We start from the raw sequence: 24,736 nt of genomic DNA, 5'->3' as shown, positions 1-24,736 counted from the left end.
ACGTGTATTTAGGACACGTAATCTCATCTAATGTATGGGGTAAACAAACGCGTGTTCAGCACCAATACCCGAATATAATATGTACCTAGAGCCTTCTGTACATTTTTACTGTGGTCATAAATTCGCGCATCAATTGCAGGTTGCCCGCGAAAATACGGAAACCCAGCCGATGTGAATACAGCCTTTACTGGATTTGGGAAATGAAATGTGGAATCACGAATGAAAAGCGCTCAAGAGAAGGTATTTCTATTTCCGTCGCGGTATTTAATGTGTCACAACGACTCTTTATTTCGCTTAACATTTTATTACGTGACCGAGTTTTGTTTCGAACAAAAAGTTGCTGGGTTTTGAATCTAGTTTAAATAGGCGGTTTTCATATACACCATTTGCGGTTCCCGCTATCACAATTTATTTTGTATACAGAAAGTAGGTTACATCATTACGTGAAGATATTAAATTATGAATAAAAGCTAGGATAAACTTATTCATTTCAAGTTACGGTAACTATTTATATAAGTCAGAGTATTTATCTATATAAGTCAGCAGATCAATTAAGCATCTGCAATATAGTTTCACACAAATAAAGAAATTGTCCGAAATCTAAAAAAAAATCACTGTAACAACATAATCCTTTTATGAACTGATGATAAAGTTTATAGAATAAAACAAATGAAAGAAATAAAATAAATTAACACTATCGATGCGAGCGTGACTGCAAGCAAAAGTACTATAAATAGCAAATACATGAATACCTCCATCCATAAAAGCCAACAAAAGCCGGTTTCATTATTGATTCTAATAAAGGCGCTATTTTCCACACAATTACATAACAAATGATTTATTACTTGTGAATAGTAACGGAACGGTTGTAGGTATGCCAACGGAAAGTGCGTGGGAAAGTAGTTACTCTACTATGTAGTTTAATTGAGTTATCATAGTTTTTGTTTTAATTTATATTTATTATGTTAGTATTAAAGCTCTATTTCTTTTTTGTTGTTCGAATACGAATATTTATTTTCTAATAATCTTTTTTGTGTACGATATTTCGTGAGGAAAACGTAATAATAGTGGTTTTCTTACATCACGGTGCTGAGTAGTAAATAATTATATGTTATCTAAACTTAACATTAACTTAAAAGATACTATTAACATTTTATATTACAGGCATCCTTATTGGTTTATAAAAAACATGCAGCTACCAGATGATCCTATGCAGTATTCCCAATTGAAATCAAGTTGCAGCTCGATATATTTTTAAACCAATATTTAGATAAATAATGTTGAAAAATAAAACGGCCAATGTTGGTAGAGTTTGCTTTTGGCACTTGTCCAAAACTGTCCCATATGGGACGGGGAGGTTTTATTCGTGATATTTTAAGCCCTTCTCTTTACGTTCCGTCTCGAGTTGTTTTAGCAACATGATTTTCGTAAACAATATATGGAGATGAAAGACAAACGGCCACTTATACTCTCGAATGTCTCGTAAAAAGAATTCTGCGAATCAAGGACGTTTGAAATATAAAGGGTACTTTTATATGCAAGTGTAGTTGGCAACGAATGGCTCATTTAGCGATTGCTGAAAACTTGTTTGTTAAAGGGATTGTTTGTTAAAGCAATGTTATTTTAAGGTTAAAATAGTTCTGCTCATTTGAAGACAAGGATAAACCACTTCTTTATTGGCAAGAATTATTTATTGATCTTCCTACGAAATTAACATTTTTTTTAGTATTTTTTACATCGTTAATATATCTAACGTAGGTACGTATCTTAATCAAATTACGTAAAAAAGTATAACTTCGACTTTACCAGAGGTAAGTGATATTAGATTTCACTGCCGAAATTAATGAAACATGTTCAAAATTTATCAGTATCATATATCACTTTCGCGATTTATCTTCTGATAACTTTATCGCATAATTGACAATTAATCCTATGAACAAAATGACTTTGTCATTTGAATCTTGCACAGTCATTCAATGCTTTTTGCAAGTTTGTTCCAAAAAGCATTGAATGAATAATTATTATTAGAATAAATTAAAATCAAATCATTTATTCACTTCGGTCAAATATTGACACTTACGATAGTCGTTACAATTACTGAATCTACCACTAGCTTGGAAAGGGGGAGGAGCAAGAAACTCACGGCCACTCTTTTCAATCGCCAAAAGATTTAAAATGTGGTTGATGTAATAATTGATAATCAAAATCAAAATCAAAATCAAATCATTTATTCATTTAGGTCAAATATTGACACTTATGATAGTCGTTACAATTACTGAATCTACCACTAGCTCGGAAAGGGGGTAGAGCCTTATGAGAAGAGCTAGCGAGAAACTCACGGCCACTCTTTTTAATCGCCAAAAAGTTTTACAATGTGGTTGATACAATAATTGATCATGCGAGGAGCTGCCAACAATCAGCGATATAGACTAAACGTCAATTAAGTTAAATGAACATAGCTAGGTTATTTATTAGTCTCTGATCATACCGTATGTTGGGAGCACCTACTAGCATGTGATAATAAGAATATGGGCAGCAAGTGAGCACACTGGTTGTGAACATTATAAAAGAAAAAAGTGACAGTTTTATGAATAACATCAAATTGTACGTAACATCACCTATTTGCATCATTAATTGCCCATATTTTACAATATTTAGACCTACTGCTACTGAGTTTATACAATTTATAGCAAAGTTCCCTAATTTCAAAGAATCCTAATCAAGCGAGCGACTAATCCCAAGAGCTATTGTCGTTTAGATACTCATCAATTCTGTAATAAGCTTTCCTAACGAGATGTTCCTTAACAGCAACTTTGAATTTTGGCAGGGGTAAATCCATGATGTGCTTTGGAAGCTTGTTGAAGAAACGAATGCCGAGACCTACAAACGAATTGTGCACCTTGTGTAAACGATGATGGGGACCTACTAATTTGTGTCTGTTTCTAGTGTTGTAATTGTGTCTATCGCTATTTGTTGCGAAAGTCCCTAAATTTTGTTTTATATACAACAAGTTTGCAAGCACATACTGTGATGACACCGTCAGTATCCCTATCTGCCCAAAAAGCTCTCTCAAGGAGTCTCGCGCTCCTAAACTATAAATTGCACGGATAGCTCTTTTTTGAAGGACAAAAATAACATCTATATCAGCAGCCTTACCCCACAGTAATATACCGTAAGACATGACGCTGTGAAAATAACTAAAGTAAACCAGTCTTGCCGCATCCACACCAGCAAACTGTCTTACTTTTCTGATTGCGTACGCGGCGGAGCTGAGTCTCCCCGAGAGATGCGCTATTTGAGTGCCCCATTGGAGCTTGCTATCCAGACTGATACCTAAAAAAGTTGCCGAATCTACCAAATCGATAGTTTGCCCATTTACGACTGTGTTAGTACCTAAATTCCTCGCGTTGGGCATAGTGAACCTAATGCACTTAGTTTTGTTAGAATTTAATAACAGATTATTACAAGTGAACCAGTTGTGGACCTGTTCAAGAATACTATTGATATCAATAAAACAAGACTTCGAACGATCTACTTTAAAATTGAGTGAAGTGTCATCTGCAAATAATATAATATCACATAACTCCTGCACCTGAAAGGGGAGATCGTTTATATATACGAGAAAAAGAAACGGACCGAGTATCGAACCCTGAGGCACGCCGAGAGAAACAGCTGAACCTGAAGACCTTACACCATTGATATCTACTCGTTGAATCCTATTACTCAAATATGACGCAAGTAAATCGAGCGATGCGAGGAGTTCCCAACAATCAGCGATATAGTCTAACTTAATTGTGTGTTATTTATAGTAATAATAAGATCATAAATTGTGTGGTAAAGCTGACATAATAATTATTGTCCAATTATTTCAATTTGAATTATCCTGTTTGTTCAAAATATATTTGAATTACACTTCTTAACCTAGTTTCTTGTGAGTCATAGGTTAAACCATAATATACAGAGCTCCTTTGACTCCCTCTACGGACATAACAACGTGAGCCATCAAACAATCGAATAGAACGCAACACACAACCAGACAACTAAGTTCAATAGTCCCACCTACAGACTTACCGACTGACGTCATGTCTGAAAGCCCAGTACACTAGTTATCTATATACACACTTTTACGCAATTTCGTTCGACGTCCAGTGCCCTTTAATCAACCTAACTATATTACAAGTGATTCATGCCCTTCATATAAAATTGCACGAAATTGTCGCCACCGTGACTACCGGGCGTCAACTTTCTATATTCGATTTCTTCCAGGAAAAGTGTTAATGGAGTTTTCCATTAGTTTGTAACTTGTCCACGATAAACGGCAATAAGCCTACCCCTATCACATGAGACCAAACAACTTAACTGAATGAATAATAATACAACAACGTTATCTAGCCCGCAGGGTACAATGCGTGACATTTCTATTTCAGTGATAGTTACCAAAATAGAACAGTAATAAACAGTTATTTGCGCATATTTTCATTTGATTAATGTACACGTAATATTTTCATATTCAACACTTTTTCAAGCGTGCATGGTAATGAATTGCCGTCAAGTCCTTTGGTACGTAATGTGTTATCAACCCCCACGTGCTACGTGGCACTTTGATATAATTAGTTAATGGCCTAGCAGGCATAAAACGGGTTTACCCCCGCTATATTTTTGCTTGACGACTTCTGACTTGTGCCCTCAGAGCTTTGATAGAACTAGTCTCATTACTTATGTAACGTATTCATTAAAAGCGAAAAGATAAGGTAAGATAAATACAGATCACAAAGGACTACTAATTCCTCTTCTTAGAACTAATAAAATAATTCATTAATTAGTAGTAATGTGTATGTGTAATATAACTTTCAAAGTCGTAACAAAAAATTATACCACGATTTATAACGTATCAAACAAAAACTAAATCAAAAAGGATATATAATTAGAAAGTTATATTAACAAAGAAAACACAGCCTAGCTCTATGTAATTTCGTAGTTGTTATTATAGTTATTACAGCCTACATTGTAGTGTCCCTGGGGGAGGTCTCCCTTCCCTCCTATTTGTCTCAGTCTAATGCAATCACGAGCTAATCCTTTATGTAGGAGGCTCTCACTATCCGGAGATAGCCTGGCTGCGTTGTTTACTCCGAGCACTATCTATCAGGGAATACTGAATCGTTGTTTTGTTCTCAGCTTTTCCAATATGCAATAGATGAAAATGGAGTATTTTGAAATAGAAATGGATTTTTGTTACAAAATATTCACTAAAGGAACGAAGCCTTAGAATATCTAAACAATAATCACAAAGCAATTCATTGAAATACGTTTTGTGAGGGAAATGAAGGGTTTCTATAAAAGCATGAGAAGGGCTAAAGAAAGCATAAATATAATGCTGACACGAAATACCTTGGGAGCAGAGTAGAGAGATGTTATATAACATTTTAATCTAAATAAATATGTAGGAAACTACAAACATGTGATGATATATTGTATTGAAAAGTACAATGTTTCCGAGGGATATAGAATACGCAAATGCAGGCTGTCTTAACTTGGCGGTTGCTCCGGTATTTAGCTTACGACCCGCCTTGGGATTTAGGTATAAATTATGATATAGCAATTGAAGCCAAAGCCTTATTAATATTATGCTCTACGTGCCCCCGTTATATCGCGTTAGTGTCATAGTGTTGTAATTATTCATAATTGATATACAATACAGGGATGTAGCTAGAACAGGTGCAGAAAACTGTTATAAAAAGAAGACATTAACTGCCAGTAGTGAATGGTGGTCAGAAGCAAATTAATTGGTATGAAAATGTGTTAAGTAAAAGGAAATAACCAAATTGATAAAAAATTTTGAATATCAAATATCTGGAGAAAGTTACAGTTCTGCGACTTTGATGAAATGAAAATTTTATTTATAATATAGAAAATAGTTCTACAGCGTAGGTACCTACTCCAAAAGTACTAAGAAAGTGATTTCCAGTGCAAGTCAAACTCGCATAAAACATTATCATGGTGGAGACTGTAAGCTAAAGTGATACATGGCATCAAATGTTAGTAGATATATGCTACCTTCATCTATACCAACATCGGCAGCGTGTGTAAGTCACAAGGAGCGACAAAAACAACCCGTTGTCAAACATCAGTTCTCCCCTAGTTTAGCATAATTAGCGGCTTGGGAAGGATATCGGTATAATTGTCAAGATTAGGCCCCTTTTTAAAGCGCCCACGGGAGCAGATAGAGTAATTTATTTCAGACAGTTCCCGCCCGTAAAAGTAGGTATACCTTTTACTCTATTCAGTTATAGAAACATACAGTCCCTGTAGGACTGTAGCGCTAATTTGACAATTGCTTCTAAATAATGTATTAAATTAGTACGTGGATTTGAAATATGATCAACGTAGAAACTCTGTTTTATTTTGATACTAAAATAAAGATTTATTTTCTAGTAATTCGTAACAATAAATTGAAATGTAAGATTATAAATTCGCTCTAATCTATTTCTCAAATGACAGCAATTGTTTATATGTGTTTTCTATACAACATACTAATGTAACACCTATGTACACACTAACAAATGGTTTAAAAGGTAATATAATGTATTCCCGACAGCTTCTGGAGGCTTAACAGGAAATCGTAGTTAATCGTTTTTATGAGATTAACGGCCCGGTTGAACTACCTTCCGATAAGTTAGTTAAACGAGTGGGATATTGAAGAGATATAAGGTTTTCATAAACTTGACTTCACTATAGTAACAACTATAGTAAGTATAGTATAATCGATAAACAGATATTGTCAATATTACTACCATCAAACTATTTATAGATAAGTGCTGGTTTATCTGACAGATAAAACAATAATGAACAAATCAAACAAAATATTTTATGTTAATAAATAAATACTAATATGAAAGTGCTGACACCAATCGTAAGCCTAATGTCCTTTTAGTATGCAAACTTTTTAATCCTCTAATCCACAATAACAATTTATGTAGAAACATTTTCCCTCAAAAACAGAACAATGCAAGTTAAATCGCCAAACTCATTAGTAACACGAGGCTGTAAGTGCTTTTTACTACAATAATAGTATTTTAATAGCTAGGAAAAGTAAAACGATGAAGGACAACGATACGTGACAAAACCTCTAATTATACAGAAAGGCATTTACATCCTGGCTGTTTATTACGTTTCATAATAATTATGTCGTATTAATGAATATTTTAATGCCTACAATTAATGGTTTTAGTGAATGCTTTACAAGGGATAAAGTTTTCTGTGGATTGATGCCATCATATATAGTCGATTTTTTTTAAATTTTTGCTGAGAATACAAAAAATACGATATAATTAGGTGGAAATAGGACAAAATAGACTAGTTTATCTTATTTTTAATCCGTCAGAATGAGTACCTAAATTATTTTCAATAACATTTTAACACACAACGCAGTTATTGATATATTTTTAAGAACGGTAATGAGCCGAAACTGTTTTTAAATTAATATACCTATTTTTATTTTTTAAAGGTAACATATTTTAAAATATGTTGTCGTATACACGAGAGGACAAAGGAATTCCGCACATACGGGCGCAACAAACAACACCCACGCACTAACATTTCCAAAGCATTTTTGAATTATTTAACACTGACCAATATTTGTCAGCATTTTCAGGAATGGCACTTATTTCATCAAATATACAATCAAATTCTTTGACAGAATTTATTTCCAATTTATTGAAATATATTTTGGCTGGCAATTCGAAACATCAGAGTATCATCACAGAATAAGTAATAGTACTACCGTACAGAAGGTCCACTTCTGAACAAAAGTGAAGTTTAGGCATAAAAAATTACCTACACTAACGACTGCCACACGAAATTGAAACTTATCGCGCTGCGCGAGCGTTCATACTCCATTGAGTGTCGCCGCGCGTCTCCGGTTTCACCGCCGGAACACAGGGTTATCACTAGTCGATATAAATATTAAAATAAATCAATAAAGAGAACAGTGTGTACCTATGCAAATACAATACTTCAAAACATGTTAATCTGTTCCTAATAGTTTCTGAAAAACCCATTAACCATTATAAAATAAAATTATAATTATTGTATTGCTGTCTGGCAATTAAATAAATATAGGTATCTACATAACTTTACTATAGGTAAAATCGAAGAAGCGAATAGAACAAACGATTGGCCGCCGCCACTTTTTTAATAGGTATTCCGTGGATTGCGCCGACGACATTAAAAAATGATATTTATATATTTATTATATTATTATGATATTTTCGATTCCGTATTGTCTTTGTTCATGCGCCCATAAACACTACAGTATCTTTTAGCTTTTTTGCGGGATTTTTGTTGTTTAGTTGCCATTTTTTTCTATTTAAACAGAAAACAGATTAAGAAAATAGATAAGTGTAGCTAGCACTAAATCGCGCGACGCGGCCAGCGAGCGCGCCGAGTGGCAACCTACTGAGATAGGCCGCACATGCGGCCCGGCGGCCGATCATACCTACTCTGCGGAGTGGAACCCCCCTGGTATCATGTAAAATATTTATATTGCTTAATAAAAAATATTGGATCCGATGTTATTTTAAACATCGAAATTAGTTTCGGAATAAGTCGCAATCAATCACAATTTATGATATTTTTTGTTCATAATGAATCTTGTATCATTACATATCGCGGTAGGTAGAGACCAAAGAACGCTACTTGCTATGGTCTTTACAAACTTAACTTGTTTTAGCCACATCCATACATCTTGACATACAAGATCTTCTTCTTCAAGATTATATAATTTCTTGTATTGTATCTTATCCAGGATATATTTTAAGTGACTTGTAACAAGAACTTACCTAGTGCCTGAGACTGGCTGCCACACAGCGTCGAGCGGCGCATGGGCTGGCGGTGGTGGTTCCCCGTTCTCCCCGCCACCGTTTTCCGTCCGCCCTTCCCATCCCTGTGGACAAAACATGATTTTAATAAGAACATCCTGTCTCTCTACCAGTCAATAGGAGTATATTTTATATTTTTGACGAATTAAATGCTGTGACTCATCCCACCTGAGTGCAAGGAACTGTAGACCTCCAGTTCCCTCAGTTGCTTGTTTTGTACTACATATAACTAACAAGAGAATATGATTTACTTCCTACGCCAGATAAAAGTATACTGAGTCCAACGTACTGCTGTTTAACTTGCGATCAGTTGCGTAGTGTAGTAATGATTGAGTACTTACTCAAAGTCTCAGCACCTGTCGTAAACTAACGATACCTACTAAGTTTCTAAGATGTCCCAAGTACAGGAACACTTAAACCTACAAAGAGGCAACCGTCACTAACGAAACAAAATCTGCACAAGGCAAAGTTACTACAATAAGCGTTGGTTAATGTATTCAAATTATAACGCATAATCTAGGGACTTATGTAACAATATTGTAATTTATGCCAGACTCTAGGTACCTACTAAGTATCGATTTTAGACATTTGATACCTTTTCTTGTTGAAGACAATCTTTGAAATTAAATGGATGAATTTATGATAAATACAGTTCAAGAGACGAAATTGAAGAGACGCATACGTCATGTCTTTAGTATAGAATAATAGAGAAATAATATAGAAATAGAGTAGAGTATAGAAATAATTTATTTAAAGATAAAGATATAAAGATAAAAATATTTATTTAAACTATATATCGATTCTTTATAGGCCTAGAACACGCGTTGAAAAATTATAGACATTAAAAATGTACATTTTCGAATAGGAATTTGGAAAGATCAACTATACCTAAGTTTTTCTCTATAATTCATATTCTAGATACGCGCACAATATAATAATAACCAACTTTCCGATAGTTTTGACAGTGCCATACCTCTGACACGAGCAAACTTTCTGAGCCACAACTCATGAAAATCCTACATTCTAGTTAGTTGCTTTTGTCGGGTTTCGATAATAATAACATAATCAAAGCTAATCGCGGTTGAACGGCCGTGAAGCCAAATGACAGTCTCTTACACACATGTACACATAAACGTAGATGGGCATGATATCGACAACGAAAATGGTCTAATTAACAAATCGATATACCCGTTCGTGACCCCAACATAGAACAAATGTAAAAGCATTAAATACTAATTTTACGATACATCGATCGCAAACTATGATTGCTCATTTAATTACAGAATACTTTGTATGTTTTAAAATCTATATCTACAAGATTATAGCATTTACATTCAATTTCGTTGACACGAAGGGTAGTTTATATAATTATATATTACGCTCCAATGTCGACATCGATTTTAGTTATAGCGTGACATATGCATTAGATATTGTTTCCTTGACTGTAAACGTTGTTTATCACTGACGAATGTATATCTACATGCCAATTATACAAAACATAATTAGTCAGTACCGAAATGTATTACTAAGAAAACATTCGACACATATTAATCAACAACAAAATAAACGTATTTACAAACGGTAGAAATGTATCTGTATTATTATCACTAATGATGTCATTTGATATTGCGTTAACGAAACAACAAACATTTTCGATGGGTCATATTAATTAATGGAAACGATTTCGGCAGGAGAATTGATATACTTGTATATTGTTGGCCTATTTTTAAACGACACACAAAATTTACACCTACTTCCGAACAATTTATAAGCGGAAAATTTACATATTTATACAAAGTGTAATCGTATTGCAAGCACGCGAGCGTGGGATGTGGCGTCCGAGCGTTTTGCCTAATAGAAACTGAGGCTAGTTTCATCCTTTTTGATAGAAAGGTTGGGCGCTTGGATTCTCGAGGAATTTTTATTCGTCGCTGAAACTTATCGAGTATGACGTTGGCATCCCGGCGGGTTTTCACGCGGCACCAACCCGGCTTACGGATGATATCCGAATTTTATCTTGCGACCTAACCGTATTCACTATTTACATTCCATAAACATTTCATTCTTAAAACCTCTAAATGAGAAAAGAAACCTTTTTAGAACGTTTCGCCGGTGTTTTTCATTATTATTTTATAAAATCTTGTAATAAGTACCTAATTTTCATTTTATACAACAATAGTACTAATGATCTCATGTATAATCATCTAAAATGAAAGAAAATGTTTTTCCTTTATTCATGTCCTTGTAATAACCAACACGTTTTATGTAGGCGTATATAAAATTACTTTATAAAAAGTTCAATAACCTCAATCGTGAAAAGATAACTGGAGAAAATATCATAATTGTATATGTAAATCTGTATAACCGTCTAACATAAGAATAATTTCACATTTACATGTAAATTCGAAACGTACACGTTGCGTATTTTATTTGTGACTAGCTGTCGCCCGCGACGCTACTCGCATGCCCGTTATCTTTTCCGTTTTCTTTACTACCATAGGACGTTTAACAAAAATATTTTCTACCCGGTTGAAGGAACTAAATATTCTTAGTTACACTTACACATAAAAGAATTATTGTCAGTTTCGTCTATCAGGAATCTGATCTACCATAATTATTACAGTAGGTAATATGTAAAATTAAAACGAAATGCATATTATTTTATCATTTATCTCAATAAAATAAGGAAAAGAAGACCTAGGTTAACCGAATAATAATAGAATTTCAAATGCAACCTTAATACATCAAGTAAGTTCTAAGAAGTCTGAAACCCGGTCAAAGAAAGATCTTAGCCCTATGGATAAGAACATTGTTCTTGAATGTAACCAAATATCTTCGTATAAAGCAGTTCCAACTCACCATATCTCCTTTACAATAAGACGAAGAAATATAAATAAAACAAGTAACACTGACTAAATACGCAACAATACGTCCAGTCCATCCACTTAGGTTCTGACCCATCACTGACCGCAACCACGGACACAACTTGTGACAATAATACTCTATAACAACAACACTTAACGGCATTGACTTATTTTTCCTTAATATTAAGTAAAATAATAATATAATGGTATTTTATTTACGCTTGTAATAACGTCTTTGACAGATTTGGATATATTATTTTTAAAAGAATACTCTGAAGAGACTGTGATTAAAGAGTTTTAATACGCTGTCGTTGATGTCTTCTTTTTCATTATTGTCTCGCACTGAATACCTTGAGAGCATAGATAAATAAAAAAAACCTAGAGCACTGGATGTTAAGCGTATACAAAAAGTATTCTGCGACTAGACGGACGGGCCTTGTGGTGTAAAAGGTCGCGACGTCCTAATATTTTATTTTATATTTTCCTACAAACGACAATTCACACGTCGACAGTACAGAATAACTGCGGCGAACTGAATCTATTCCAGCTATACGTTGTATGTCTAATTACGCAAATATAGAGTTTCCTCTCTTTGACGGCGCATACGCCTCCTGCTTCCATGACGTCGTACGACCAAGATAATTATTATAAACCAAATTTTACTTATTACTTACAATTTAAGACTACACCCATTTTGCTTCCTATATTATGTATTTGCAACTGTAGAGACGAAATAGATTAATTTTCACACGAAATAGATAATTTTTTTTTTAAATTAAACTATAACAAAAGAGTAGCCATTAAAATGATACAAACAGTAATTTGTTATGATAAATACAATCCTTTTGGATTCCGCGCTTCTTATTATGACATCATTTTTTATCCGGAAGAATTTCATTAGCGTCCTTGCAAGATGTTGCCGAGTCGCAGATGAAAGATATCGGTCGCTTTGTTATCACCAACTTTATTTTATACAGACCTTATTAATAAAGCTATACTAACAACTTTTCGCTGAGGACTTATCCTTGAGGAAAAACAAGTTTTTAACAAGACTAAAATTATAAACGACTGAGAATTCGAGATTATATTAATAAATAAATAAATAAATTACAGGTAGACACCATGAAAAAAATATTTCAATTAAATAATTATAATACATGTAAAAATATTTCAATTAAATAATTAGAATATATTAGTCAGAACTATAAGGTAGTATCTAAAGCATACTTTAAACATAAATCTTCACACAACATGTGGGTTGGTAAATGTTTGAAGGGAGCTTCATATTACTTTCTTGTGATCTCAGTAAGCGCGATCTTCCGCCTAAAACCACACAATCTTCTTACGTAAACCTGCCTTTATGTTCAAGATTGGTTGCAGAATAGAAAAGTACATATTTAAAATTGATTGCACTCCAGATTGTAGTTTTACGAGTGAGCTTAGTACGCCTTACCTAACAAATAAAATTAATGAACGGTGGAGCATCCGACCGCGGACGACGGTGGCCGGAGCAACACGAGCTCTCGGAATTTTCATCAAGCGAAAAATACTTTATTTTGGTCAAGACTTTCGTTCCGCATACTTTTTATAGGCGTTCCAGCTTTGTAAAACGTTTCGCCGAGGTCCGCGTATTTAAATATTGAATAATCAAAGCTGAATCTTTGATTTGTTTTATCTTCAAGTAAAATTCACGCAAGACTGACTCTCAAGGACGGAATGAACCTTAGGAAAATTACTTACTTACTAAGAAATCTTACTAAGGATATTTTTGCAAATTGTCCCATATTTGATAAGTACATTATAAATGTAGCAAAAGTACTAATTTAAATAAATAAACAGAACCTAACAAAACAAATCATCCCACTTAGCAAACAAGCTGTTAGATCCATAGACTTTATGAGCCTTTTCAGAGCAGTCTAATGCAGGCGCACTAAACGAGGCATAAATCCATTGAAGGCGCATTTACGGTTCTTATTACCCCAAGTAATAGGACAGCTAAGCACCCGCCACTACCTAATCTTATATTAACAAAAGGCCGTTGTTTTAATAAGAGCTTTCCATAATAATATTTTAAACGCAAAAACGTCCAGCTTTCACTTTTCTTCTATCCCTATATCCAAGTAACTGTTCTGTATCCGAGTCATTGGTATTCACAACGGCCGAAGCCAACCCTAACTTCTTAATTAACTTGAACTAAATTGGTTAAAATAGAAATCGGGTTGACCTTATACCTGTCTAAATTTATACAAAATATTTCCGTTTGGAATGTTCATTATTGTATGAAGGAATTTCAATAAAATTATACTCTCTATTTATTAAATACCGAGATAAAATATCAATAGGTTATTGGTTCCCGATTTTTGCTGTTTTATACATTTTTTTGTACCATAATTCCCTTCGTAGAATGAAGTATAGCTGTCACGAGTTATTGAAGTCCTTACCTGCAAATTCTCCTTTTGAACGAATTATTATTACAAAATAAGCTAATAACCCTCAAAACTTTAATGATAATAAAAAACCTTCACTTAATGTGACAGCATTCTTAAATCTACGCTGCTAATATCTAGTCCAGTTACAAATTCACGTTCAAATAAAGAAAGAAAAAGTCTTCATTTTCATTGTATTAGTATGGACAATGCGGCATCAAAAGCCGTTCCGCACTTCCAATACCTTCGAACCTCGTTTATTAGTTAAAAACTATTGCATAATTTATGTTAGGTCGAACTTCACGTATGCCAAAATCGGTAGAGATTCCTTGACTTGTTGCCGAGTTATTAGTTGGCAAACAAACTTTCGCATTAGTTGCGGAGCGGCAAGATTAATATGCCGAACATTGTTCACTAGCGCCATTTTGACGGTAACATTATTCCCGTTATTTCGCTGTGCTTATAATGAGGATCCTCTAATTTAGCTAATAAATTATGGCTGAATACTGTAATTTTGTTCCTACTCGTTGTGTTTATAGCGCTATTGGTTCGTGAAATTTTGGACCATAGCTATTTAGTAAAGAATTTCGACATTTTGACAAGCTATATTTTACATCAATGTGCAAGATATAGCTTAGATGTACATAGATGTCAGCTATCAGTTGTGTAGATGCATTCAATAGACATCCGTACCTTCCCGTTATTTGTACAATAAGATGATTCGTCTATTTGCTATCTCAGGATAAGAGTGCACTATTGTACTGTAGACGTAGAGTACCTAGTCTGGATTGTATTCTGACATTGAAGTATTGTTACGCAACTTAACAATGTTATCCAAAACGTTGATATTTTTTTCTTTTTTGTCCTAAAATATATATAGGTAAAAAGAGTAGTGCGTAGCACTCGAAGTCCGTAGTCGTGTATGGCAAGATGTATGTATGAATGTAAATGAAAATATTTTTGTGGTGTTCGTAGCAAGTGGCGTTCTTTAGTTTCTGCCTACTCATGATAAAAAAAAAGTATTTATTTGTATGTTTAAAAAGAGAGAGGTTATGAAGCACAGTTACCTACCTATATTTCTACTTCTAATACTGTGTTAGAAGGATACGTGTTTTCTTAAAGTTCTAGAAGTTCCAAAGAAAGTTTCCTTTTGACAAACTTTACGTCGACTTCAATCCAACCTGATAGGGGCAGGTTCGTCTGACCTGCAAACCCCAGTTGCAAACAATACCACTGCCGATAAACTTTGGTATGAGCAATACAATATTATAGAAACTTGTACTATATAAACAAGGGTACCTCTTTTGATGCGTGGATAGTTCAAGAGAGTGAGTGTATTATTTTTTTAATATGCCTTAATATCGACAATCGATACGCGCTTTATGTATGTACCTAAGCATACGTATTACTGATTATTGTGGCAAGACCTAGATCTTCAATTACACATACTTCTACCTTTTCGTTTAAGATTGGAAGATCAAAACTCTATCGTAACTCTTCTTTGATTTGATCTTAAATTTTTTATCGAAACATCTTCTTTATAAGACCTCGCACATTTTAAGTAGCACCTCACCTCATATTAGCGTCACCCGACTCGTAATGTCCCACGAGAATATCGCTCTAATAACTATGCCGGCAGATTGATGATCGCAGCGATATTAGTTAATACTCGCGAGCTGTAACGATGCCTACCCTCCAATACAATGGCGTCGTAACTTTCATCATAACTCTATTGGGAAGTGACTAAACTATTCCGTGTCGTGCTGTAATGCTTTGACCTAATTTCGTGTTTAATCGCTTGTTTAACATTTGACTACTTTTTAGCCGTTCTCGTAAGTACTTCGGAAAATAAGCCTACCAAATACATATGAAAACTACATAATACCTGTTTTTATTTAGACTTGTTCCCATAGGAGTAGGAATACCTGCAACGTTCTCTATATGCTTCTAAATAAATATTATTATGATTTTATTACATCGAACTGAATATTTCAATACCGCAATCCCGCGGTGAAACAATTTCCAATATAACCAGATTTATCTGTTCCATATTGCATTTTGTCGTTACATGGGAAATTGTGTTCGGGAAAATCGAACGGTCGAGCGTGGACATCGAAAATTCGATCAACGTAGAAAATTCACTTTAGTATCCTCCCGCCACGCACCGCGCCTAGACTGAACGGCAACAGGTACAGGACAAACTTGATACTTGATATCATGTCAATCTGGACATCGTCACAACAACTTTGAATAGACTATTTTCGAAGCATAAATATTGGCCTATCCACCCAAAGTATTCGAACAAAGACACGCTGACAGGTTCGGAGTTTCTTGGGAAAATAATAAAGCAGCGAGGCAATTCTCACACAAAGGTAATATTTGTACGTATAGGTAATCCAAGTACAAACTGAAAACTTTCGGCCTTAACCGAGACACAGTTTCTAACGAATGAACTCGCCGTATGTAAACGAATTCCTTGCGGACGAAATCTCGAACAAGCACTAGTAGTAAGTAATATAAGAGAGTATACAAGAACAATACAAACTGTAAGTATCTACTTTTATTTTCTTATAACAGTTCCAAGTTGCAAAGCGCTTATACCCCCTCGAGAGTATACAAACAATCTTAATCTAACGTCAGTCAGTCTTGGCAAATACTTAAAGTCGCTTCTCTGTTCTGTCGGTAATTTCGCGATAAGTGATGCTACTCGAAAGCGTTTATTATCTTAACGCGAAATATTAGCATAAAATGTAAGTATTTATTAAGGCTTTCTTGAACAAACGCTGTAATGGTACAAATTGTAATGTATACGCCTGCAGTGACTCGCTATAAACGTCCGCCACAACCACTACTTTACCGCCATTACGTCTGTTCGAGAGAATTTAATTTCTCGTAAACGACAATCATCGGACCTTGAAAATTGGATGAAAGGATACAGAGGCCCGACAGCGTCAATATAAACTCAATTATGGACAATTTGACGGAGCGATAAGTGTTGGGATGATACAATTTGCGCGATGACATTATCCAATTGATCATTTCTCTGGAGGGTGAATTTATATAAGAAATTGATTGGCATACACGTACTACGTGACACCTTTTTGGTTAAGAAAGAGACGTGTTAATGTTGACGATAATGAGAGGAGATTGATTTACTCTAGGCAGGTATAAGTATAGGTCTGAAATAATGATATGATGTTAACTAAACCATACACTACAGCGATTACGATCAACTTTTGATATGAGAGATTATTGACTATTCTGGTGTAAGGTAAATTAGTCATCAATTTCTCAGGAAACTACAGCCGCTCATGGTAGGTATGGGAAAAATGAGAAAATCATTACGGCGATCTATAACTACTGATAAGGAAGTTATAAGGTAGATAAGAGTTATAGAAAGAGTTCGGAACAACTCTTATGAGAAACTAGAAAAATAAAAGAAAGAGCTTTTAAAAGTTTCGTCTGGAGATTGACAATGGCGGGTCAAGGCCTAGCTTCATTCACAACAGAATATTGTTATAAATATTGTAAAGCCAAAAAGCATAACATGTTATTTTGTTTGCTAAAATTTACGGTTACAGTACCTAATAACCGTAAGATGAAGAAATTTTGATTGAAGTCCTTAGCGATAGATTTTTTTATATACGATAAAAAAGATAAATAAAATATCATTGGTACCAATGGCATTTCCAAAAAACCTAACAAAATATCAAACAGTGGTGTGAAAACAGATTTTCAGAAACAGAAATATTTAATGAATACCAATAAATTATTTCAAAGCCATCTAAAAGCTTCCAAAGAAATCAAATTCTATAGAGCAATATCAATGCCAACGAATTAAAGAAATATTTAATTAGTATTTTCACCTGAATCCTCATGAATGCGGGACGTTCAACGGCTTTCTTTTCAACAAACGTTTACAGTAAAAAGGCAATTTGAAACACGTTCAAAGACGCTTTTAATCAAATTAAACGTTCCAAAGGGATTTGCACCAGGTAATTAGTTTCTCTAACTAATGACTATTGAGAAAAAGACTGTTGGAACTATTCAAATGTCTTTTACTCCGAATGAAACTGTAATGAATAAACATTTTCCTACAAATCCGTAATGTACGAGAAGTAAGTAGTGTCGCGGGGTTTGAAAAGGTCGCAAATTGTAAAGAAAATGTTTGTTACATATTACGTTCTAACATAGGCCGTAATTAATTAAAAGAGCCTGTACCTTTTACCTTAATAGCCGTTGAATATGCTTCATTATAGCAAATAGGAAACGTTAACTTCATTAATGTTCTCGATACATAAATTGAATTGTCTAATTTGACTCTATTAAATAGAATTAAAAGCAATAAAAGTGCCAATTTCGAGAAACCATTAATAAATATAATAAACCAGTTGACAGGTAATTTAGAGGAACTTCTTGTCTGCACACTGTAACATATTTAGAATAATTGCACTTTATAACATGACGATTACACCAACAACATGATTACACCCTCTATCTACTAGCAAGATCAACCTGAGACAAGTTTGTGTTAATAAACTGAGATTCAGCAGAATCGGTCAAACACGTAGTTCTGTATAAGTAGTAGGTAATTATTTGTCAATAACTACACTCGTGATTATCAAAAAAAATATATTTAATAACAATAAGTAATAGAGTCGCGGACGGTAGAGCTAGTAAGAAAGACTCTTTGTGTAAGTACTCACAATAATTATTTTATTACAGCGTACTCAAAATACACCCAATATTTATTTAAATGTGGTAAATAAACAGACGATTAGATTACATGTGTGATAAAATAAACTCATGAATTATATCAGGAAGTGTAGATTAAGTAGATTTATAACTTAACTTACATTTTAGTATTTATCAAAAGCATTTATCGAATGTTTAGAGCTGATAACATTTTAGCTTTTTCATCAGCCAATACACTTACATGATTGTATATTCTCCCGGAAGCATAGCAACGCGAAATTAATAAAATATTAGATGAATACATCATATTCTTAAGAAATGTTGAATTGAACGCAAATCGTGTATTAATAAAAAGAAAATTATAATGATAACATTATCTGCGGTGAAATTAATTATTTGTATGTTATTTGCGTTAGTCATTGCCCTTATGGTGCGTTGAGAATAAGTTCTAAATGGCAGATATTTTATAAAAAATGACGTTTCCCCTCGTACCTTAGAGATCATCATTCATATAATATCGTGTATACCTTAGGGAGGTGGCTTAGTAGAAAAATGATAAAGAAAAAAATCCTGTTTACCAGCTCCTATAAATTTTCTTCAGATTACAATTATGTACGTGGAAATCAGATAAATATACAAATTTTAACAAAATTTAATAACACGCAGGTATTAGGAATTATATCATTTCCTTGTTCAATTCGTTTAGCTTAGTAAAAAAACTTAATAAAAAATTGTAGAGCCTACTTGGGACTCGCTATTTTAATAAATATCAATTCATATTTTGCTTACAAATCACATATTTCGTATATAATGTTTATTAGTAAGTAGTAACAAAGTATAAAATCTAAATAAAAAATAGCTTAGATGAAGGAGGGGCTTAAAAAACCTTATGTAAATATTAGGTGCGAACTCCCGACCAAAACAAAAGCGCACCACGTAACAAACGTAATACGTAACAAAGCTTTCAGCTTACTGTGATCAGAGTGATCCCACTACAAATAAACGGTCTAATAAGCTTCATTCATAAAGGAGCCGGTTCGCATAGAACAATGCCCCCTCGCTAATTGTACTTACAGGTGTTGACCTCCTAATGTTGATATTTTAAGTAAACGCCTGACAATTTAAGCTGCTCTATTCTTAGACATCATGAACCGTTATTTCTTTGAAGAAACTTACCTTTCTAGCATCTATCTCGTGTTTTTTGTCAAACGTGCATCGTTCCAATAAGATTCTCACCGTAAGAATTGTTTATTACCGTGTAGACTACGTTTTCTGTTACAAAACATTGCTCTATTGTTCCCCAATATTTCAGGTATACAAGAAGTAAAAGTGTATATTTATTTATGAATACAAAATTTGCGGGTGTTTATATTTTACTTTTTAAATTTATACATTTTCACTGAAACAATAGGAACGGTATTATGAGAAACAGATAATCAGTTCCTGACCTGCAGATTTTCACTGTAGCGAGATCTCGCAGAGCCCGGCACATTCGGCCGCTCTAGGAGCAGGAGTTCTGTGAGGACTATGACTCCAAACACCGCAAAGAACATGATGAAGATGAAGAAGCTGATATTGGCGCGCTCTTTGGCGCGGGAAGGAGCCGCGCGCGCGCGCCACTTCATCGTGCCGGCACTGCACTCGCATGAGCACTCGAGAACAGTGGCCGCCTTCACGCGCGCCACACAACTGATTCACCACGGCAAGAGCGCCATATCGCCGCGCGCTGTGCAACCGCGTGCCGCGTCAAAACACAACACGACGCCTTCCCACACTAACGCAATACGCAGTGGTGGATGACAGGACACCGCTCTAACTTTGGGTTGCAAGGACGGGACCCCCAAATCTGTACCCCTAAGAAGTTGGAAACTAAATTTGGCGCAAAAGCTACCAATACTACCACAAAACTGAGCTATTGAAGACGGAGTAAGGGGGTTGAAAGAAGTGGCAAGGTCATTATTGGTGCTTGCACCTTACAATCGATTAGTGAAAAATTCATACGAAATTTACTCAGTAATCTGTCAACATTGTAAACTGACCTTCGAAACATTAAGTCGCTTTAATAATTTAATATTTTCCACCATGGGTGCATTTGGTGTCGTAAATAGCAACCCAAACAAATTGGTAGGTCCGAGTTACGCATGCGCGCCCCCGCCCTTCGTTCAATGACTTGACGCTCAATGTAAAGTCTATCCATACAACAAGATTTTTTATTAGGCCTATCAGCTGTCGAATGCACCCTTACATCAGATGCGATGCGTGTAGGAATTTCCGGTCTACAATAATAAACTGTATAACAAAGCAATTTCCCGCTCTAATACTCTTAAATTGTTTTACTCGATCAGATAGTGGGAAAGCTCGACGTACAGCGTTTTCTTCGTGGAAAACACTTTACTGTGTTGACCACGCAAAGTGAAAAAAATATTAAAATAGGATGAAAATCAATAGCGTAAATATTAAAAATAGGTTACTGGAACTAAATATGACCCAGGTTCAATGCCGACCTGCATAATTATTAGACATGTAAGTTACACTGAAAGCCTTTATTATTCATATCGTGTGAATCAAAGCTTTCACACGAAAACAATAATTATTAACTAAGCGGTCCGATCTATCGCTTTCGTAGAAGTCAAACTAGTTAAGGAAGGTAGATTCAAAGAGTTAATTTTCAAACAATTCTGTAAATTGGTACATTTACTAGTGCTTTTATAAATTAAGTAGGTAAGTAGGTTGGTTTACCTTCTTACTCCAAAGTTTTATATCGCTGTCATCTATAAATACTTAGATGTAATGAAAATTTATTTCCTCATTTACAACTTTTTAATTGCAGAACGCGAGGAGGGTTCCGCTCAAATACTACTGAGCGGTCGCCCATCCGCGGAATGGCCGCGAAATGAGACGCTTAACCGACAGTTCATTCACTGATCGGTGTGTGGGCTGTGTGGCAATGAGCGCCTTACTAGCTGCTTCATTGTCAAAGTTTATCAAAACCTTTCAGTATTTCTTGTTAGGAATAATAAATAATAAAATATTGAAAACATGAAAGGATCATACGATATAAGGAAGGCATTTAACTAAAATACTCTTTCTGAAAAATTAATGAAACTTGACTATTATATCAAAATAATAACATAATATCGTGTAAATAGTCTCCTTTAATAAGGTAAGTACAAATGATCATCATCGGTACCTTCAATAATTGCGTCGAAAAAAGGCAGATAACCATTTGCCTAACAGGCAAACAGTTATCTCGCTTTCCTTAGAACATTATAAGTTCATACTTTTTGGAATGATAAGCCATATGCACTAAAAACTTTGAATAAGAAAATAAAAATAGCTGATGTAGTCCGCCCGGTCTAGTACAAAATTACGCAATTTTAAGACTTAAGATTGCGAAAACTATTATATCTTCGAAACAGTGGATCCTAACTAAATTAAATGGTACGAGGGTCTTGACCAGATGCTTACATTGTTTGAACAACCATTTGCCTAACACCTTGTAAAGATCACAACTAGAGCCATTAAACATTTATGTTACGCTGGGTGATGACAGGCTGGTGAAAAATATGCTAGTTCTTGTTTGCATTATAATTGTATGAGTAAGTATAGTAATCGGATTAAACTGATGCAAAAAAATCCGTAACGCCTGACAATAAAGATAATAAATTATACGTAGTAACTTAACTACGCATAAAACAACAAGAAAAGTTTGCCAGGCGCTTCGTTGATACATCATAATTAATTTATCTTTAAGTTATGGTATGGCAGTAACAGTTTAATAATAATTAGGGTAGCAATTTTACGAAAAAGAGGTAAATAAATCAGTCTATATTATTATAAAAATATTTTACTCAACTAAGATTTTCTTTTATACAATGTTATAAAGACTGGTAACATTATTTTTAAATGTCAATAGCAAATTGACAAATCTGTCAAAAGCTGCATTTGGCACAACTGTCAAAACTGGTACATACATTTTCATTTTCTGGGGCTGAAGTTTTGGTAAATTTCAACGATGGGTAAAGACAATAACCCGAGAGTCGACGACGACAACACATTTAGAGCTTTTGTTAATGCACTTTACAATACAATCGATGCGCCTGTAACATATTTCCGAGGTAATAATGTGATAAGTTTTCAAAGGTTTATTTTGTTATGTAAGTACATCTGATTGATTCGATTTGTTGTGCTACAGAAAAGATTGTTGAGCCCAACCAGAAGAAATACCCGTGGTACCACCAGAAGTATCGCCGCGTGCCTACCATCGATCAATGCTACGATGACGATGTTGTGTGCGACTTCGAAGCGAATCAGCAGTTCAAACGTGATAGGTTAGTTTTTACTGATATCTAAATAAGACACAAAAACATTATAGTATTAAACCTTTATTAGCAGTTGTCACATGTTGTATATATTTCTGTAATTAACCAATACCTACATGTTTTGGTAATGTTACATTTTAACAACCAGGAATATCAGAAATTGTTTTGATGTCTTAGAAACGTAATTCAATTGCATTGCTTTTATCCTCATTTTGACATACAAACTCAGTACAACTTATATTTTTTGGCATTCTCTCTAGTCTGTAACATTGACACACATTGAACATATTCCAGGGCTGTGGACTCTGAGATCTTGGGCATCCTGCGCCAACGTTATGAGGACTGTATGATTTATGAACACCCTGACCATGCCACCGCATGTGTTCCTCTGTGGAAAAAATACAAGGAGTCTGAGGAAGCTTGGTTTATTAAATGTAAGCATACAACTTACCAATAAATATTTAATAGTACCTTTATTAATAGTTAATACTATAAATGAGATTGTAGAAGATACATTGCATTACCTCTACACTGCTATATTGGCAAGGCCCAAGCATTTTAGTCCCCAAATAAGAAAAATTCAGTGATAGAGTTGTCATAAAACTTTTTATTGACATAACTATAATATGTTGATTTAGAGCATAGGTTCTCAAGGTGGACAATACCAACCCCTTGTTTGGCATTTGTGAGTCCAAAGACAAATAATAAATAACAGAAATACACATACAATTTAAATAAATACTAGCTGACCCGCTCACACACTTTTTTTCTCCTTATAAAAACCTTTTCTGTCTCAAATACAATTTTACTGAAACAATTTTTAGTCATTGGTCGAGCCATTCTTGGGCCTAATTCTAATCGGCAAAAAGATCCAGTTACCAGGAGATCAAAGCTACTTGGTGTTGTTGTTTCCATGCTCTCTTCTTCTACCAGAAACAAACATGGTCGAGCGGAATAAAAAGACCTATGTCTGTCTCCGGGATCTTAGCTATCCCTCCACCAATTTTCAACTCAATCTGTTCAGCTGTTCTTGAGTTGTTAATGGTGTAACTAACACTACTTTCTTTTATATAATATAGAAGTTTGATTGAGTAAAAGGTGGTGCTGAACTGCTGAATTTATTTTCTAGAAAAAGACGCTAATGCATAAAGATTTGGGAACCCGAATTTTGATAATAACATAATACCTACCACAACTATAATACCTTCCTTTTCCCACAGATGGTGACCTCGGAGCCTACGGTGACGCCCGTAAAGCGTACATGAAGCAGAAACATCGCATGATTTGGGAGAGGCGCCACGGAAGCCTGTCTTCCCTCACCGGTTAAGATCAAACAGAAGCTGCCAGAACTTCACATCCTAATATCTAAGTAGATGATACTTGTTGCAATACATAAATTATAGTTCATACATGTTTTATTTAGTCTAATTTTAGAACAATCTATCTCCAGATGCATGTTATTCAAAGGTCTGTATCGCTATGGATGGCGAGCTTATTGACCTTTTTCTTGTGGTATAGTCACATTTTGTTGTTACTTGCGAAATGCAGTCAAG

At 34.6% G+C, this 24,736-nt stretch overlaps 2 protein-coding genes across 3 annotated transcripts in view; one reads left to right on the top strand and one right to left on the bottom strand.

The window, feature by feature from the left end:
• The window catches only part of LOC142974800 (uncharacterized), a 61,680-nt gene extending 41,049 nt beyond the window's left edge, over positions 1–20,631 (bottom strand). Inside the window, exons 1-2 of one of the 2 annotated variants that reach the window (XM_076117323.1) lie at positions 20,310–20,631; positions 8,838–8,941 (exon numbers count right to left, since the gene is read on the bottom strand). In XM_076117323.1, the coding sequence (XP_075973438.1) occupies positions 8,838–8,941; positions 20,310–20,486 (281 nt within the window). In that variant the 5' untranslated portion in view covers positions 20,487–20,631. Of the gene's footprint in view, positions 1–8,837; positions 8,942–11,735; positions 11,854–20,309 lie in introns of those variants that run through there. The other variant, XM_076117324.1, reaches the window with a different exon arrangement.
• Positions 20,632–22,796: 2,165 nt separating this feature from the next.
• Positions 22,797–24,590, top strand: ND-PDSW (NADH dehydrogenase (ubiquinone) PDSW subunit). The gene is made up of 4 exons (XM_076117322.1): positions 22,797–22,979; positions 23,057–23,192; positions 23,478–23,617; positions 24,404–24,590. The coding sequence occupies exons 1-4, from the start codon at positions 22,877–22,879 to the stop codon at positions 24,508–24,510; spliced, it is 486 nt and encodes a 161-aa protein (XP_075973437.1). The 5' UTR covers positions 22,797–22,876; the 3' UTR covers positions 24,511–24,590.
• The last annotated feature ends 146 nt before the right edge of the window (positions 24,591–24,736 follow it).

The sequence above is a fragment of the Anticarsia gemmatalis genome, chromosome 8, assembly GCF_050436995.1.
Source record: "Anticarsia gemmatalis isolate Benzon Research Colony breed Stoneville strain chromosome 8, ilAntGemm2 primary, whole genome shotgun sequence".
NCBI classification, from domain to species: Eukaryota; Metazoa; Arthropoda; class Insecta; order Lepidoptera; family Erebidae; genus Anticarsia; species Anticarsia gemmatalis.
Note: the sequence above shows the minus strand (reverse complement) of the source record. Positions and strands in the feature narration are given on the sequence as shown.

Excerpts from the sequence above, each read along its gene's own strand:
- ND-PDSW (XM_076117322.1), top strand. The coding sequence starts at position 22,877 with ATGGGTAAAGACAATAACCCGAGAGTCGACGACGACAACACATTTAGA. Across the intron at positions 22,980-23,056 it reads GCCTGTAACATATTTCCGAG|AAAAGATTGTTGAGCCCAAC; the intron begins GTAATAATGTGA and ends GTTGTGCTACAG. Across the intron at positions 23,618-24,403 it reads GGAAGCTTGGTTTATTAAAT|ATGGTGACCTCGGAGCCTAC; the intron begins GTAAGCATACAA and ends CTTTTCCCACAG.